We start from the raw sequence: 19,230 nt of genomic DNA, 5'->3' as shown, positions 1-19,230 counted from the left end.
TTGACCCTGTGAGCTCCTGCCTCTGGCTAAAACATTAGCAGGGGAACATTAGGGCCTCTGCTGCTTATGCACACCTTTTTCAGACCACTGCAGCATCCACACCGACTAAAAGAGATGAATTGAAATTTTAAAAAAGTCCGCCCATAGCCAGGAGAGCCCCATCCCATCCAGCCTGTTAAAAAAGCCCAGGGTGGTGTGTAAATTAATGAGCGAGAGAGGGAATATTGTAACACGAGTCAGCTCATTTGTCCGTCCATTGGAGGGCTCTCTGTGTGCGTCTTTTGAACCGTCACACCTGCTGAACGGAGCAGCACAAAGCTCCCAGAGATGTATGTGCTGTATTAGTTTCCCCACTGTTGCTTGTCCACGTGAGGTACATTGAGACTTAAAGGGCACGGGGAACAGTGCACCCTTTATCCTCCATGCCTTCCAGCTGCAGGGGGGCATTTCAGCGTAGTGTTTTTCAAACAAAGCGTTGATAATTTAAGTCCTTTGCGACACGATTGATTGGTTACTAGGGCTGCGTGCCTCTGGTTTTAATTATTTTGTCGGAGCTTTTATTTGCAATGGTTTAATTATCATCAATCATTAAGATGTTTATGGGTGAGTGGACCTGCAGGAGCACTAAGACAAATGATGCTGAAATTGCTCTCATTATCGCAGGTCGTACATCAAGAGGGGATTGAGCTGCTGTGTGTGAGTGTGTGAAGCAGCGTAACTCAGGCTGAAAGCTGTCTGAGAAAAGCTCCTAGTCAATGACTTCAGCCAAGAAATACTCCATAAACACTGCGTATCTACGTCACACTGGTGTCAGGGTCAAGAGCTTTAGATCAGGGGGGTCGTAAGTGTGGCCCATGGTCCATTTTTAATTGGCCCACAGCAAATTCGTAAAGTATAATGGAATAAAAATAGCCCAATAACTTATTTGCATAACAAGGCTGTGAAGGGAGAGCACCTTCAAAGCTCTAATGTATGCTGTATTTTTTCTTTATTCAATTTTCAACAACAATTTCCCTACATTTAATAGTTTTGCTAACCTATAACTTAACTTATGAGGCAATATAATATGATATAATAAATATATTTAATATAATAATGTATTACTCTTTTTAATTTACACACAACATCTATTGAACGTTTGTCCATCCTGGGAGAGGGATCCTCCTCTGTTGCTCTCCACGTGGTTTCTTCAATTTTCCGCATTAACTCAGGGGTTTCTTTGGGAGTTTTTCCTTGTCCGATGGGAGGGTCCAAGCACACAGGTTGTCGTATTCATATTTATATTCTATACAAACTGTAAAGTCCACTGAGACAAGTGTAAAATGTGTGATATTGGGCTATATGAATACACTTTGATTGATTGATTGATTGATTGATTGATTGATTGATTGATTGATTGATTGATTGATTGATTGATATACCTCACCTTTAGTGAGCAGCCCAGCCAAACGTTTGGACTACCCTGCTTTATACAGAAGTGTACTTAACCCTTGATCAATGCCCAATTAAACATGAGAAGTTACATAAAAATCCATAGACAGCAGAAACAGTTGTGAGTTGTGTGCCCCCCTTACCTGCTGCCCATCTAGAGGGATGACCATGTTAGGGATCACAGAGGGCAGACTCCTCTGCCGGCTGTGTCTCCAGGTCTGCAGCAGCGTTTGCTGATGGTCCAGCCGCTCACGTTCCTTCTCTACGTTTTTCTGGCCCTCCCGGAGCCGCTCCAGACTCTGCTGGTACTCCTCCAGCTGCTCGTCCAGCTCTTCCCTCTCGCGCTTCAGCCTCTCCATCTCCAGGTGACACTGCCTCTCCCGCTCCTCCAGCCTGCTCTCCTGCTCCCCCTGCTGGCTCTCCCTGGCCTGGCACTCCCTCTCCCAGCGCTCCTTCTCCTGGCGCAGTCGGTCCTGGAGTCGCCGAGCCGCCACCACTTCCTCTTTACGCTTCTCCAGGTTTCGCTGCTTCTCCTGTTCCTGCAGGGTGTTGCCCCGGATGCTGGGAAGGTGCGTTCGCAGGGCTCGGGGGGAAGGGCGCCCCGTCTCCTGGAGGAGGAGCCTCTGGACCTCGTAGCAGCTGTCCTGGATGGTCACTGCGGCCTAGAGCACAAAAATGGGGTTCATGGGAATGCATAGGATCAACCACAACTGTAACCACATGTGCATCCTCACAACAGGCAGAGGTGGAAGAAGTACTGAGATTATTTACTCAAGTAAAAGTAGCAATACTACAGTCCAAAAGTACAAGTAAAAGGCCTGCATTCAAAAACTTTAAGAGCAATAAAAATCTTAAATAAAAGCCAAAAGTAAAAGTAGTCATTATGCTAAATGGCCATTTTAAGCCCCTTTTTTTACGTTAATTGTATTAAAATCATTGGTGCATTGATGTGTTCATAACATGTCGCACTTGGTAAAAGTGGGTTTATTTGTATACTACTGGGAAGATTAGCCCATAATAATAAATTACAACGTCTGGCGATTTATATGTTGTATTAATGACCAAAATCTGCAAAGCAACTAGTAACATAAAGGTAGTGGAGTAAAAAAGTGCAGCAGTTGATAAAAAAATGTAGTGAAGTACAAAATATAAAGTAGATGAAAGTGAAAATACTCAAGTAAAGTACAAGTACCTCCTTTTATACTTAAGTACAGTACTTGAGCAACTGTACTTAGTTACATTACACCACTGACAACAGTTACTAGGAGACATATAAACATATGATCAGGCTCTACTTGCATTCTTATATTACGACAAAGCTCTTCAGATGTTGAAATCAACCAACTGCCACTGGTAGATTGTGATTTTCAGGTTTATATGCGAGGAGAGATACAAAACTTTGAATATGAAAATATAATTGAAATCAAAACCTCAAGCTCACAATGATGGGCACACATGTCCCCCTCATGCAAATACACACACGTTCTCCTTGTACACATTTACATTTTATACTTAACAGCACTGTGTAAGAGTGTGTCGGGAAACAAAGGACCCCTATCTCTAGAAGCAGAGAGAAGATCAGGGGGAATCTCGCTCATGCTGCTACCTTTGGCTTCAAACGGCTGAGCTCAGCATTGGTTCTCTGTTTACTGGAGCTGGAGAGTGCAGGCGTATTAAGGCCTTTATCTTGACTGAGTGTGAGAATAACAAAGCAAGTGTGTGTTCTCAGGGAAGGAGAAGAGAGGTTGGTCTGTTGCAGAGCTGCTGATTGGATGGTAATATGGATGAGAGCTGTTAGCAGGATAAAAGGTTAACTGTGTGTTAAATAATGCACTCACCTGCAGACTGTATAGTAACTGGGTCAGGCTTTGGACACCTAGAGCAACCTGTTAGATCAAAATACAACATGTATATCAACAGGCTGTGTTTTTCATGCATGACTGAGGATTTTACTCATATTTCTACTTAATAATGAGCTTAACAATCTCCTCATCTACTCATATTTTCCCACTCATGTCCATTTCAAACTGAATTCATGCAACATGTGCGCCCCCTTGAGGCCAGCTGTTGTCCTTTCACACAGTTAACGATTAAATTAACACCGCAGTCGACAATAAAATGATTCCCACTTCTCAGAGTCTTTTAACTCACAGGTCACAAAAAGCTGCAAACGGTAGCACAAGTGCGGCATAGTAATTGGAATAAGAATTCATATTCATTTTTAATGCCGAATGCCTCAAGGAACTAAATGGACTCCTTCCATTATTATGAGCTCATCAATAATGTATCACATTAAGAGTGAAATGCAGTTCTAATAGACTGTACTGAATTATTAAAACAACTGTTGGCAATCTTGAGCCACACATCTGTGGAGAAATGGAAAGCGCTGAGGTTCAGATGCAGGCTATAAGGACCTGTAATACCGCTGTAGCTACACCAGCCACAGTGAACAACATTACATTACATTGCTCTTTAATATTTAAATAATAAATCCACAACCTTTAGATTTTGTTTTGGAAGATGGAGCTGAAAGGTAGTGGTTAAGAAGTATAAAGAAGTACAAGACTGATATATTTAAGTGTAGTTCCATTTTATTACAAGTACCTGTAAATTGTACTTAAACAACTTCATTTATTTACATCCCACCACATCCTGTGTAGCAGAAGTATGTACCTTAAAGTCGATGTCATTGGTGTCTGTTTTTGGCAGCCCACAGGGGGCTTGTAGCATGAAGGCGTCGGTCCAGCTCCCCTCTCTGGCCTCAAGGGTTTCAGGTGATGCCTCAGAGTCCGATGGGGGTGACACAGGAGCAGCCGGGCTGACAGGAAACACTGAGTCTGTGTCAGAGTCCGGGCTGGGACTGGATGGAGAACAGGCCTTAGAGGACAGCGTGGCTTTCAGGTTCTTAGCTGGGACACAAAAACAACAACACGTTTGACATTGAGTGCACCGCTCAATCCATTAAATCAATAAATATGAGAGAGAGTTCAGCTGGAAGAAGAGAGGATTATACTGCGGTCCTTTAACATGTTTCATGATGGCACATTTCTCTTTTGTTACAATACATCTGAGCAAAAGCCAATATACATTTAAGGCACAGGATGGATGACTTTTTAAGAAAACCTCCAATCAACAATGATTGGATTCCCAAATAAATAAGCATAACCACCATAAAAATGACTACAAAGTACAAATCAACATAATGTTAATAAATAAATAATGATTGCTTTATTTATTAGAAATATATTTGATACTGTCTACCTATTGATTAATACACTTAATGCCCCCCACCAATAAACATTTTTAAGCAGTACATTAACATTTTCTTACACACCTTAGTTGAATACTCAATTGTAATTGGTCAATTCGGACATTTCAGAGGTCAATATGAAAGTATTACAGACCGCTGTTAAGCACTATAATGACTGTTGCTAAGGAGGATCAAGAGAGAGAAAGGTCAAGAGGTTAATAAATCACCAGAAGAAGACAGACAGGAAGTAAACACTGACAGGAACACGGTTTGGGCTCTGCAGTGTTTAAGGACTTGTTAGTGGATCAGAAACTGTGAACAGACTCGAACAGTTACAGAAAAACCTCAATCAGAGCTGCCTTCATTTTTAAACAAGCTGTTATTTCAAGTTCCAGCCATTGGTGCGCCGTGGAACAGAGGTTTATTTCTTAGCGGGAGCCATACAATTATTTTCAAGTCAATTAAATTATTTCAATTAATATTGGGAGTCAGGTCGTTAGTTTGTTTAGTGTGTAGCCGTGTAATAAGTGGGATAATGCACGTCTGTCTCCATGATCAGTCTGTTGGGTGTTCTTTTTCCAGTAATGACCGCCTCGCTGCACATTTTCACTTACATAACATATAATTATGTAGTCGTTAATACATATTAGTATTATTCTACGTTTTATAGTTTTAGATGATGTGTGTCACATTATCACCAATGTGTTTTACTACATAGTCATTGGTTCTCTATTTATAAAGCAGCTTCCACTTATGGATAAAAAAGGAGGAGTAACAGTAACTGACATTAGAATATTTCTTAATACTGTGGAAGATGACAAATACTATGGATTAGTAACAACTTAAATATGTCCATAATATTGTGTTTTAAACTATTTGAAATTGTTTATAAGAGGGGTCATAATAAGTGTATCTTGTATATTCCTCACTTATTTGGATTTTGTTGTTAAAAAAACAATCGGATGGTGCTGTGTGTCTGTGTGTGTTCCTGCAGGGTACAGTAATGTAGAGCGCTCACCCTCTTGCAGAGCTGCAGCCAGCAACACGGCGGCCTGAGGCGGCTCCTCGGAATGCGGCTGGACGAGCAGCCGGGGCTCGAGCAGCCGGGGCTCGAGCAGCCGGGGCTCGAGCAGCGAGGCGTCCGTCCTCCCACGCAGAGCGGAGAGCGCTGCGTAAACCTGCAGCTTCTCCTCCAGGCTGCCGCAGATCCGCTGATCCTGGCTCAGCAGACTCTCTGACACACAGGTTCATAGGGTTCACAGATAAAGTATGGTGAAATGTTCACTCGGGGGTAAACAAAATATGAAGAAAAAGGGAAGAAAAACAAAACAAAAAAGTTGAAAAAACACCTTGTAACTTATGGATCTTCTGAATACGAGCCTCGGCAGCTCGCTTCTCCTCCTCAGACTCACTTGTGTATTCTTCTTCTTCCTCAGGACAGCTGAGCACAGAACAAATACTTTTCACAAATTATGGAAAGAGTAGCCCTCAATATTCTCCTCTGCCTCATTTATACACATATAGATACAGTATGTAAACCAGAGTATTACACACCTCTCCACAGCCTCCCTAATGAGCCTCATCCAGGTGTTCCGCTCCTCTTTGGATGACGTGTGGACCTCGTACATCTCCGGTCCGGCGGCTGACGCGCTGATCAGAAACATCCCTCTCTCTTCGTTTGCTACCTCTCGCACTATTAACTTCTGCAGTGCGATGACTGGAGGCTTCTGATCCTGAAGCACATAAAAAAAATGAGATTTATATATTCTTCCTGGACGTGTTCATAGCCCAGGATAAAATAAAACAGAGAATAGGGTGTGACAATAACAGAGCTGATGTTTGTAGCAGCCGGTTTATGGCAGACATAATTAATGTGTGCGTACCACTGTGGCAAACGCATACTTCTGGTCTTTGTCTTGCAGGAAAATGAGCGTATCGGTGAGGAGGAGAGCCAACACATCTATAGAAGAGGAAAAGTAGGAAAATGTCATCAATTTGATCATTGACTTACATTATGTAAATGCATCTAAAAAATGCAAACAACATTAAAGGGATAGTTTGGATGTCTTGAAGTGGGGCTGTATAAGGTACTAATAATAAAACTAATAATCTGTGTAAAAACTACGGTAGATGATGGTCGGTAAGCACCAGATTTGTAGAAGCAGACAGGAGTTTTTATCATGCAGGCTGAGCAACACACTCCTCTGGACAGGGGCAGCATGAAAACATGTTTTGGACACCTCAAAGACAGGCTTACCAAAACAAATCATTATCAGTGCACTCTTTATTTAGAATATTTCACCACTTGTCAGCAGACAGCCCTTTTCAGCAGGGAACTGAAGCCATTATATCCATCTGTTCTCTTGCCAAAGCCGAAGAAGTGTTACTTTTCAATGCAGTCTGGTGGCCTTGGAATGAGGATGGATAACAACTTCAGCTCCCTGCTATAAACAGTCTGTATACCTGTGTTATGGCAGTATAAAGCAGCAAATAAATATGAGTGATATAGCATACTGATCTGAAAACTGATATTGATTCTTATAATTTGATGTTTCTTTAGGTGGCTAAAATACTTTTTACAGCTGCCTCATCCACTGCAGTACATCGCTTGAATTCAGTTTGATAACTGTTGTCTGTCCGCCATCTACTGTCGGTGTCACACTGAATTCATACAGCCCCACTTCCAAACATCCCATAATTTGAACAACACAGTCTCACCTTTAAGCCGTCCGGTGGCGGTCTTCCACAGCAGCAGGCCCTGGTGTTTGAGCATCTGTCCGGGCTTCATCATGTCCTGCTTGCGGAAAGTGTGTCCGTTCTTCAGCTTGGCTGTGCTGCGGTTCTCCATGCGGTTCCACACTTCCTGCAGCCGCTGGTGCTGCTCGTATTCGCTGACGCTCAGGTTCACGGCTGCTATCACCTCTCGGATCTGAACCAGAGCTCTGGAGAGGTCCGCATGCTCCTCTGTTCCCTCTGAGCGGTCAGGAAGGAGAAATACATTATGACCAAATTTTAGTCAGTTACTTTTAAATGAAATATAATAAAAATGGGCTGTAAATACAGCGGATGTAGCCAGCAGAGGGCAGTATATAACTGACCTTGAGTGTACTGGAGGATCCTCTCCAACAGCACGGGGTACTTTGTTATTCTTTGGGTTACCAGCAAGATGCATTCTGGGATCTCCCGCCGCCTCACCAAGGAATTATTGCCTTGTTGCTTAAAAAGGTCAAATTAAAAGTTAGTAGTCGTAGTCAAGAGGGTAGTGGTGCTTTATATATATATATATATATATATATATATAATAAAAATCAATAAGGTAGTTATAAATAAAATTAGGATTTGTCTTTTTGTTGAGAAATGTTGTATTTCTTAACACAAAAAACTTGTAAACCGTGCAGCATAATCTACAGGTTTAAGCTAGTCATATTTTCACATTAATATTGAATTTTCTTTTGAAAAAGATTGAAAGTCTTGAAAAGATTTGAAACTTATTTGATATTATTGTTTCTCTTTTAGGGCTGAAAAACATATATACTAAAGGTCATTTCATTCATCAAGAAAAAAAGATCAAATGTGTTTTATTATATGGTATGAGCCATTATTATGTATATCATAGAATTGTTTTTACTGCAGACTTTATGGTGTCCTCAGGCCTAAAACACTGGACCAACACATTTTTCTGTGTTGGATAGTAATGCTGATTATTCTGAGATTAAACTAAACTGAAGATACGTTTGTACACTCGTGTCTGAGAAGGTTTAGTACCTTAATGAAGGTCTGAAATCTCTTGTTATGCTGCTGGAGCTCTTTGAAGAAGCTGACTGCTTCGTTGTGATGACTGCAGAATTCTCCGTACACCTGCTTCATTCTCCCGCTGTTCTCGTCTGAAAACTGCAGAAAGATGAACACAGTTACTCACATCTTAACTCATTTCTGTTGTACCTAAGATAATATCGTCCCAGAAGAAGCACTGACCTGTTGCAGCAGGACGTCTCCTATTCTGTGGATGAGGTAGTTGCTGTGTCCCTGGGGCTGGGCGGAGCTCTGTCGCCGCTCCTTCATGGCAGAAAAGAATGCGTGGTGGAGGAGAAGCAGCTGATCCAGACAGGGGAAGACCCGGTCCAGCGCCACCGTATCCAGTTGGACCTCCTCCTTCATACCTCGCCGGAAAACCTCAGCCATGATGTGCAGCGTTTGCAGGTGGTGCAGCTCCGTCTGCATCAGCTCTGCAGACAAACATGGAAATGTGTGTCACATAAAAACACGCAATATACCATTTACGAAATCTTAAGTCAGTCACTTAATCATACAAAACAATTATCAGCGGTGCAAAGTAATTACGTATAATTACTCAACAACTGTACTATAAAAGTTTGAGGTAATTGTATATGTTTATTGTCTGCCACTTTATACTCCTACTTCACTTGTGTCTGGCAAATATTGTACTTTTTACTTGAGTTGAAGTTACCAGTTACTTTTTTTAGATACATAACACGATGCGACTCCATGACATAAATACTATTCCTGTATTCAGCAGCACACAGAGTGTCTAAAATGTGCATTAAGTACATTTTGGTGCTAAAGCTCTAATATCTTTTTAAATTCAGGATTTTTCCTTGTTATGGAGTATTGTTTAGACTCTGGTAATATACATTCACTTAAGTAAAGAAGCTGAGTACTTTTCCATCACTGCCAAATAAATGTGTTACAGCGATCTTGAGTATGAAATACTGACACTGACAGAAAATGACACACTGCAGTGGTTTTCTTTCACAACTGTGACATCTGCTCACCATAGATCACGTCCTGCCTCTTCACGGCTCGTTTCTCCTGCTTCTTGCAGAACTTGTGCTCCACGGTGAAACTCCACGACTCCGCCTCGTAATCCACAGCGTCAGCCGAGATGTCGCCGTGGATACACGCATCCACACAGTCTAGTGAGAAGAAGATGAACCAAATCAGCTTTTCTTATTAAAACTGCCGGGGATTACATTTCATTAATCACAACATTCAGCTTGAGGAATCAGGGCTCTTTACTTTCTCCCAACTCAATGTGCCACTTAATCCCAGGGTTCATTATATGTGGGTTAATACATATTTTTTCATTACTAACCAAATAGCATATTCATATAGTTGTATCATGATTTAAGCTAGTAACAAAACCTTTTTTCCCTCGCAAAACATTTAGAAAATGTAAAGTAAATTTATTTTACATATAATAGAGCAATTTACATATTTAAGTGCTGGTTGAGAAATCAGATATCAGGTTTTTATCCCACTTTTTAATACTTAAAAATTGACATATGCATTTGAAAATCCTGTTTTTATTTGTTGATCACACTTGTCATCAGCATTAAAAATAATTTCTTTCACGAAAGTATGCATATTACTGATTCAAATACATACTTTCTATAAACAATTCAAAAAATGACAAAAAGAAATCTGATAAACAAACTGCAATATAAACTGTGTAAAACATTGATTTTGCCAATCTGTTGTTCCACCATTCCCAACAGGAAACAGGCATGAGGACATACATTCCATGTTAAAACAATCTCCTTTATAGGAAACTGAAACAATGAGCCTCATTCATCACATACCTTCTCCAAAGGATGAGTCAGTAGAGGTCGACGACACTGGAGTCTGCAGGAGCTCCTCTGATTGGCTGTTCGCCTTCCAGCCGTCACACTCTGTCTCTGAGCCCTCGCTGAGCCGACTGAAAACACAGATAACCAATATTACCCTCAAATAGTCACCAATAACTCCACATTAATGATGTCATTTTTAACGTCTGAGAGCTTATTGACCTGTCACTGTTTGTGAAAGAGCCAGAGATGAGGCTTGACTCTGCAGTTTCCTTCATGACAGGTAGAGAGGTAGAGACGGGGACAACACACAGAGGAGGACTGTCTCTCACTGTGAAATCTGAGGGTGAAAACAAAGAGATATAACAATAATCATCTCCAAAATAAAATGATACAAACAGGACCTTTCACAAACAACCCCCTCGTGACCCTCGTGCTGTAAACTCACTCTGTGGGAGGGATGCGGTCTTGTTCTTCACCGTGGTAACAGCATACTTATCCTGAAGTTTCTAAGTAATACAAATGAGAGAGGCCGGTAACAGAGTATAAACAACTGACACAAGGACAGACGGCAATAGAGAAAGCAGTTTAGACAACTTTCTAACAAATACATTTCAACACAATATTCACCTTTAAACACGGGGGGACAGAATCCTTACAGCCCTTATGGACGATAGCAGTGCAACCTGTGAAAAAAAATTACATTTTTTTAGATAATGTGAGGTTTCTTTAGGGCTGTTTTTCTTGGTTGAATAAGATTTTGAAAGATAATCAATAGTTGATTTCATTGACACATCTGTAAAACTCATTTCTCCATAATGAATCATGCAAAAGCTAAACTTCACCAGAGATAAGCTCTTCATTTAGTTGGAAATAAGTTACTTGGCATGAAAGCAGCTTAAAAAATGACTCATCCACAGATATCTTAATCAAATAAAACCAAAACAACCAATCCAAGGAGCGGGAAACCATGGTGTGTTTTGTTAAAAAACTAAAAATACTCTTTTACTCACTGGAGCAATGCAGCAGGTCCTTTCCAGATGCTGGTTTGTCACACACCACGCACATGTTGGGGCCCAAACAGGAGCCTGTGTTGAACCGATGTCCATTTGGCTGCCGGTCCTTGGCCTCCCTGTCCTTCCCCTTCCCCTTTGAAAACCATGCCGGAGACATGAGTAAACAAAGAGGCCATATAGACAGAGACAAACTGTGACAGCTCGGAGCCTTAACTCATATTTCTATAAACCAGGGTGAGTTTGTATTTTCAGAGTAAACTCTTCCACATGTAGGTGGATATATGAGCCTGGAAGGAATCCCCGCCTTTTGCCAAAGTGTAAGAAAGTCCACCGACAAGGAAATGGAGCGTAGCATAAACAACAGATGCAGGTCGGGGAGGGCTTCCAGTCTCTGTGCTGACTCAACAACAGGGGATTAATCATTGAAAGGAAAGAGGCCGGACACCATGTTTGGTCTGTGACTGTGACCTTGAATTATTCCCAGAAAACATTTCCTGGTTGTGTCTCCCAGAGAGTCCCATATTTCATACCTGATTCCACAGCAGGACTACTAGCATTCACAACAGTTTTATAAAGGTCATTATCTATAGATCAACCAAGATATGTGAATTAATCAGTCAGTACAAACACACCTGCTGCGGAGGAGCACAATCGACAACAAAAACACTATTCCTCTTACTTTGAAACTAATAAACAAGACTAAAAAACTGAGAGTTTAATACAGCATGTGAAGCTGACTTGTTTGTCAATTCTTTTCCTAGTATTCTAGTGGAACTTTTGATGGGTGTAACATCAGAGGCATGGACTGTTTGTGTTTTGGGTTTACCTTTGTCTTGTTGCGTGTGCTGGACATCCGGCTCTTGAGGAAACTGAAGGTGCGAATGACTTTGTACTTCTCTGACTCCACCTTTGTGGGGATGTTGTACTTATCCAACTCCTCCTCTTCAATTCTGAAGAAAAAATAAAATAATGGGAGTGAAATGTGTTATTTTCCACAAGGGTATATAACTAACAGCAGTATAAACATCTTGGTTGTTTTGCAGAGGTGTTAAGTGATAGAGTCGCGGCATCCTGTTTTCTTCCTGCTGAGTCTACAGGACAACAAAGGCCAGTAAGATGGGTTAATGCAGGTGCAGGCAGAGTGTATTCTTATATGCTTAAAGCACAAAAGCATATAACTGTTAAGTTTGTACTGCAACTTCCTGCCATAAAATGACAAACCAACATAAAAACATTCCATCTGATATTGCACAGGGTGTACTTTCTGTTCTAATAAATGTAAGAGAAAGCAATTGAAATGTTAGTCACTAAAATGTGTCAAAAAGAAATTCATTCTCTGCAACTCTGTGCTGTGAAAGTGGAAATCGTTACATGCAAAACAATAACAGAGACTTTTGGTGCGTATTGTTAAGAGACTAACAACCAAACTATTAGAGGAGAATAAAGGGGACTAAACAAGGAGAGGAAATGAAACAGGGAGAGGAGAAGAAGTAGGAAAAAAGAAGAGGAAACAAGAATATGAAAGAAGGATGGGAGATGAAACATGGAGAGTAGAGGAAGTAGAGAAGAGGAAACAACGAGAGAAGAGAAAACAAGAGTAGGAAATGAGAGGAGGGGAGATGATAAAAGGAGAGGATATGAAACAAGGGGAGGAGATGATACAAAGAGAAGAGCGAGAACAAAGAAAGGAGATGAAACAGGGAGGGTAGTCGAAAAAAGCAGAGGAGGGGTAAAAGGAGATGAGATGAGAAGAAGCAAGGACAATAGGAAACAAGGAGAGGAGATGATGTGCAACAGGTGGAGAAGAGGAAAGGAAACAATACAAGGAGAGGAAAGGGGAGGAGGATGTTGTTGGTGTCAGTTGCTGCGAACATGCTGTCAGTCAGGGGTTAGTTCGCTGGAGGTGGATGGTTAAGGATGCTAGAACAGGGGATCGGGGGTGGACCCCCCACATACTCTTTGAGGAACTCAGACAGGGTGAGATGTTGGAGGGACTCGGCCAGCTCCATGCTGCCCTCATCGTCAGCAGACTGCGCTCGCTTACGGAACCTAATCTCCCTGTAAAGAGCAGCGCACACACACCGACACACACACTGATGAGTTAATATACTGATGAGAAGCCACAACGGCCAAAATTAATATGGCCCGCACACCCACAACATTCGACAGCAGTGAGGTTACAACTACTACAACTAGAATAAATATATTTTAAAAACGCTGCAACAAATTCCTGAATAAATGAACAGAATGACTGTGATGGAGGAGTTTCAGTCCATATTAAAAGGAGCAAGACAATAACCCTCTTAGTCACTGAAGTTTCTAGGATTGTTCACTGAAGTCCTTAGAATCAGTTTTCTGCATTTTGTTGTATTGTGTATTAAATTGATATTTTAATAATTTATTTGTAATTGTCTACTTGCATTGTTTTTGTTTTTCATTTCAATAATGTTCATGCTGCCTTTTTGGTCAGGTCACATTTGAATCTCAATGCATTTATAAAAAACACACCATATACACCAATCAGCCATAACATTATGACACTGACTCTTGTTAGAATAGCACCTGTCAGTGGGGGGGGGGGGGTATGTTAGGCAGCAAGTGAACTCTTTCTCCTCAAAGTTGATGTGTTGGAAGCAGGAAAAATAAGCAAGCGTAAGGATGTGAGCGACTCTGACTTGGGCCAAATTGTGATGGCTAGAAGACTGGGTCAGAGCATCTCCAAAACTGCAGCTCTTGTGGCAGTGTGAGGCTCTGGGCAATATTCTGCTGGGAAACGTTGGGTCCTGCCATTCATGAGGATGTTACTTTGACACGTACCACCTACCTAAACATTGCAGACCAAGTTCACCCGCTCAGGGCTGTTTTGGCCGCAAAAGGGGGACCTACACAATATTAAGCAGGTGGTCATAATGTTAACGCTGATCGGCGTATACTGTATATTATTTCTAGTGTCTTCCACTAGGGGGCGCCCCTGAAGTGTGGTCCATTAGTGCATTTACATACAAAGAGGCAGAGGAAATATCATTTGGCATCAGCAGAGAGCTGAGTAGGAAAACAAAAAGAGGAGGAAGTCATATTTTAAGTTAGTGCCAACCTTCAGGAAACTATTGAAAGTGCTATCGTCACTTACTGTAATAGTTTAGTACCATTTTTTAATCAATAACCATCATTTGCCTGCCCAGTACAACACATTCATTATACATTAGGACATCCTTGATGCAGCTGATCATGTCTGAGCAAGGCAGCCATGGAGGGAAAAACAAGAGCATTGTGCATTTCAATAACAAAGCAGAAAGCAGCTCAGGGTCACGCTGGTATCTGTACTGTACGTCACTAGAAACAGAAACAAACAGGATCAAAACCACCAGCTCATAAAACCTCTGCTCCACAAGGACAAAAGAGCTTCACAAAAGACGGCAGCAAACTTCACAGTGCCCACTGTCACCAAGCAACCTGGTCGTCACGGTTACTATTATGTTGCTCCCCACGCTGGGGATTACATATTTGATGAAAATTAACTTTCATTTTAATTAAGAGTGAAAGACTTGCTAACGTGAAAAGATGAGTCATTTTGTAAAGAAAGAAACACTAAAACTAAAAAGAGGGGAAAAAGTGAAGCATAAATACCTTTTTTCATGTGACTGCTCTGATATACTGGAGGCTCTTTGCTCTGTGAACATAAAAAATGACAAGAAGTTATCAAACTAAAACATTTAAGTGTTTGTCGGTTGTCTGTAAAAACAAAAACAAAAAAAAGAGCTACAGTCAGGCAACAGAACAAATAACATCCAATATCATATACAACAAGGAACCATCATCATTAACTGTTACAGTGAGTGATAAAAGTTTCATTTACTTGCCAGAGAAGCTGTTCTTATGAAAGCATAATGACATATACAATAAATAATATCACAACTGATATGCAAGACAAAAGATGATCAGGGGTATATGACAGTCCATATGAAGCTGTAGCAGACAGACAGAGCGCTGACCCCTCAGAGACCCCTTACATCTCTCACCGGGCTGCAAAGTAATCAGCTGCTTTTTATTTCATCACTGCAAATGTGAGTTCTTCTTGCACTCCTGCTGCCATTCTGATTACGACAAGGCTGACTCATGATTAGGGAAGGCATACACACACATGCAAACACACGTCAAGGTTAATATGTTTTCATGATTCTATTTTAATGTGTTACTACTTAAAATCCCCATCCTTGTTTTGTTTGTGGTTTGATTGTCCACGGTTTTGGAATCATTGAAGTATGTATAATGATGATAAATTAACTTAAGCTTAGAAAGCAACTGGCACTGATGATGAAAAGCACTACTCTGCAAATTAAAATTTAATTTATATTCAACTTAAATGCAGAATGATGTTTCTGATCAGGTAGTTATATTTTAACCAGACAACAGTTGAAATACAGTCCTTTTTAAAAGTGCAACTTTGTATTTGTCCAGTTGGGAGCAGTGAAAACAAACCAAGAACAAATATTGTCAGCTATTTTAATTTGATATGGCGAGCCTGACAGTTGCTTATTTGACATGTTTTGAAGTTTCCCTTTCAAAACAACATTTACATCAATTTGGGTCTCGTTTAAAACCCCCTAATGAATGTAGGTCCAACATTCACTGTGATTATAGCTTTGCTTTGGTCTCTACCAAAGTCCTTTCTGTCTTCAAATCAAATCAAATGTTTCAAAACATTCATTTAATCAACAGAATCAGTTAACAATAATAACCTTGACTCACACACACACATAAGCACTGACACTGACAGCGGCATGCTGAGCCTTAGCGCAGTGTGACGGCTGTAGGTGTCCAGTACTTACTACCAGGGTGGAGAAGAGACAGAGATTTAGACAGAGAGAGGGCCTGAAGGAGAGATCGGCTGTGGCTGACACTGTGAAGCCCGGCATCTACAGGACACAGTGGACAGAGCTCACACATCAACTACAGAGCGGACAAATATCACCGGTACAGTCAACTCCAGACTGACAGCTCACAAAATATATGTTTATTGCACTGCTGGAGGCTCATTGTAAGGATTTAACAAGCATTTTTGAGACATTTTTGAAGGAATAGTTAAAAATCTTGGAAAATATTTGATTTCTTGACAAGATTTGGAGATGAAGATCAATATCACCCTCAGACTGTCAGAGTCCCTTTCCCTGGCTAAGAAATCGTGCATCACATTATCACCAATTAATCAGAAATTTGGGTTGTTTGTATGACTTTAACAAAATTCATATATAACTGGTTAATAAGCAAGTTCCACCATGCATGTAGGACAATTTTAATATTCCTAATAGAGCCAGGTTAGCTATTTTACCAGCCTATGCTAAGGTAAGCTAAGCTAAGCTAACTTTCTTCTCCCTGTATCTTTATATTAAACAACAAAAAGAAATTCATACTGATCTTCTCATCTAAATGTCGGCAAGAAACCAAATAGGTGTATTTCCCAAAATGACAAACTATTATTACTGAAGTTGACTGCACTTTTTATTAGTAGTGAGATTATCTGCATTGAACAGCTGGTTATGGACAAAAAGAGAATGTAAAAAGTTAGCTCTGCACCAACCATTTAGTAACACACCACACAAGTGAAGTTAGTTGATGAGAACATTGTTAGTCATGTGTTATTCTACTGTACACTTCAGATTTTGGGTGTTACTGACCAGGGCTGATATCTGATGTGTGGTTGTCCCGCGCAAAACGAGAAGGACGCAAGCTGATTTTGGAGGAAGAGTAGGAATACGAACGCAGGCGAATCCCCTGGTCACCCAATTCCTGTGAAAACATCATTTAAAAAAAAAAGAACATTAGACTTCAAACCATCAATTCAATTCATGAATGATATGAGGGGAAGTGGAAATGACTGTTACAGAGAGCCTGAGATGGTATTTTACTTTAGTGGTGGGTTCACATGCTGAGGAGGCAGATTGGCTGCGAGTGCATGTGAGGTCATGGGTGGGACCAAACGCTTCCCTTTTCTGTTCACTTTTCTCAACATCTGACAGGAGCGGGGAAAGCGGAGACTTTGGCTCAGTGCTTTCCTCCTCACTGTCCAACTCCAGAGCCACCAGACTGGGACTGGAGAAATAGAGGACCAGTTACACACACAGACAACTAAAACACTGCGTCCTGATAAGAGAGAATGGTCCACGATGTTTTATACCTGAGGTCGCAGGTATCCATGGGTGAATTTTCTGTCTCCTTGTTCGACTCGGAGGAGGAGGGACTTTTTAGCCTTGTGAGGCCCTGGTCAGGGAGGGAGAGAGGGGGAGAGCAGGGGAGAAAGTATTTTTCTGAATAGGGCGGAGGAGTGTCAGTGGCTGGAAGGAAATCATCTGAGTCCATCGTGTCCCACAACCCACTGTCCGTCACTGTGCTGCCCCTCGTCACTCCACTGACGCTGTACTTAATGTCGGCATCTTCCTCCTAAAGTTAAAGAGTGCAAAAGAAAGCACCAATGTATTTTAAAAAGTAGCCAAACAGGGATGATTTAATGGACAGCTCACCCCATAATCGACGATACTTAGATTGTTTTTGTGTTAGTAGCAGAGTGATGGAAATACAAGCCCAAAACATGTCTGCCTTCTCTCAAATATAATGGTAGCACCTTGCTTAATAGATAGATTTGAAAACATTTGCCAGAAATTTCTCTTTCCGAGAATCAAGACCCAGTTACTGAAGATAATCAACTGACCTTGTGTTGAGCAATTTGAAATAGGAACTATTTTCTTTCTAATGAACAACAACCACCAGCTGTATCCCTGCTCAGAAATAAGCGTTAATCTAGCACGAATTGTGATGCGGTTGGAGGGTGTAGTTTGGTAGGAAAAAAAAGTTACTATAAGAAACTGTTTTGCTGCGTTGATGGATTACCTTGAGCAACGGGTCATGATTTCTGGGAAGAGACATTTATCACCAAAAGCTGGTTTCATTACACCTGAGAATAGGCTGACTTCTCTAGGGCTGATACTGCTTACAGTCAGCGACTCACACTCAAACAATCTAGATTAAAAAACAGCACTGCAGATATGAGGACAAATAAGTATAGTTTATTTTGGGCTGAACTGTCCCTTGAAATGATAAACCTGTGTTTAAAGAGAGGGTGATGTATGACCTGTGAATGATGTGTGTGGCTCCGGTCGCTGCTGTTGATCCTGGAGAGCAGAGGGTCTGCAGTGAACTGGCTCTGGTCTCCACTGGACTGCATGGGATGCCCATTTACTGTGAAAAACAAAGAGTACAATCTTCAGTGAGCTTTATTATTATTAAAATAAAGTACTTCTCTTATTCTCTACTCCCTTTTCCCAGTTAGGATCAGCTTCTATACAGCGCTGTACAAGATGCAGATGTCCATTAGGAATTTATTTTTATCCTTCTCAATGATTTACCTTCCCAGAACACGGCAAAAAGTCATTTATCATTACTATTATTCATCCTAATATCAGTTGGTTTAATATAAAAAACAGCTCTCAGTGTAACATGAGTAAAGCAGGGTTAGGGTCTAACCCCTACAACCAAAACACATTACAAACATTTAAATGAAAAAAGATATGCCATAAAAAGAGAAAATAAATGACCAAACCTGTCATCATATCTTTCTGTTAACTCGTATTTTCTTCAGTGAGCCTGCTGTTCTGCTTAATTCTAGTGATTTTTTCGATCATTGTGCCATAATTTATTGATCTTTCTCCTATTTAATGTTAGGGATAGAGTAAAGAAAGGAAAATGTGAGCAGACACTGCATACCTTCTCCCTGTCTGACCTTTACAGGTTTGTTTTTATAGAAACCTGCACATGTCAACCTTACCGCCAAGCTGACGGTTTCTAGGAAATGGATTATTGACTGGAGCCTTGTTCTCCTTTATAGACCACGTCTGGTTAACAGTAATCATGTACACTCTCTCTTTCATATTCATAAATTGAATTATAAAAACTG

General features: G+C 40.9%; 1 protein-coding gene across 6 annotated transcripts in view; it reads right to left on the bottom strand.

Annotated features, from left to right (window-relative positions):
• The window catches only part of arhgef28a (Rho guanine nucleotide exchange factor (GEF) 28a), a 48,097-nt gene that overhangs the window by 9,470 nt on the left and 19,397 nt on the right, over positions 1–19,230 (bottom strand). For 3 of the 6 annotated variants that reach the window (XM_063889478.1, XM_063889476.1, XM_063889477.1), the window contains exons 10-34: positions 18,409–18,515; positions 17,458–17,720; positions 17,189–17,372; positions 16,958–17,069; positions 16,112–16,198; positions 14,910–14,952; positions 13,239–13,340; positions 12,109–12,232; positions 11,280–11,415; positions 10,897–10,952; positions 10,715–10,775; positions 10,489–10,606; positions 10,282–10,397; positions 9,475–9,615; positions 8,657–8,907; positions 8,447–8,572; positions 7,780–7,897; positions 7,400–7,654; positions 6,565–6,641; positions 6,236–6,414; positions 6,031–6,122; positions 5,700–5,915; positions 4,105–4,340; positions 3,270–3,317; positions 1,575–2,093 (exon numbers count right to left, since the gene is read on the bottom strand). In XM_063889478.1, the coding sequence (XP_063745548.1) occupies positions 1,575–2,093; positions 3,270–3,317; positions 4,105–4,340; positions 5,700–5,915; positions 6,031–6,122; positions 6,236–6,414; positions 6,565–6,641; positions 7,400–7,654; positions 7,780–7,897; positions 8,447–8,572; positions 8,657–8,907; positions 9,475–9,615; positions 10,282–10,397; positions 10,489–10,606; positions 10,715–10,775; positions 10,897–10,952; positions 11,280–11,415; positions 12,109–12,232; positions 13,239–13,340; positions 14,910–14,952; positions 16,112–16,198; positions 16,958–17,069; positions 17,189–17,372; positions 17,458–17,720; positions 18,409–18,515 (3,767 nt within the window). The remainder of the gene's footprint in view (positions 1–1,574; positions 2,094–3,269; positions 3,318–4,104; positions 4,341–5,699; positions 5,916–6,030; positions 6,123–6,235; positions 6,415–6,564; positions 6,642–7,399; positions 7,655–7,779; positions 7,898–8,446; positions 8,573–8,656; positions 8,908–9,474; positions 9,616–10,281; positions 10,398–10,488; positions 10,607–10,714; positions 10,776–10,896; positions 10,953–11,279; positions 11,416–12,108; positions 12,233–13,238; positions 13,341–14,909; positions 14,953–16,111; positions 16,199–16,957; positions 17,070–17,188; positions 17,373–17,457; positions 17,721–18,408; positions 18,516–19,230) is intronic. The other 3 variants (XM_063889480.1, XM_063889479.1, XM_063889481.1) reach the window with 3 other exon arrangements.

The sequence above is a fragment of the Eleginops maclovinus genome, chromosome 8 (genome assembly GCF_036324505.1).
Source record: "Eleginops maclovinus isolate JMC-PN-2008 ecotype Puerto Natales chromosome 8, JC_Emac_rtc_rv5, whole genome shotgun sequence".
In the NCBI taxonomy this organism is placed as follows: Eukaryota; Metazoa; Chordata; class Actinopteri; order Perciformes; family Eleginopidae; genus Eleginops; species Eleginops maclovinus.
The sequence above is the reverse complement of the archived record's forward strand: the minus strand, read 5'-3'. Positions and strand labels throughout refer to the sequence as shown.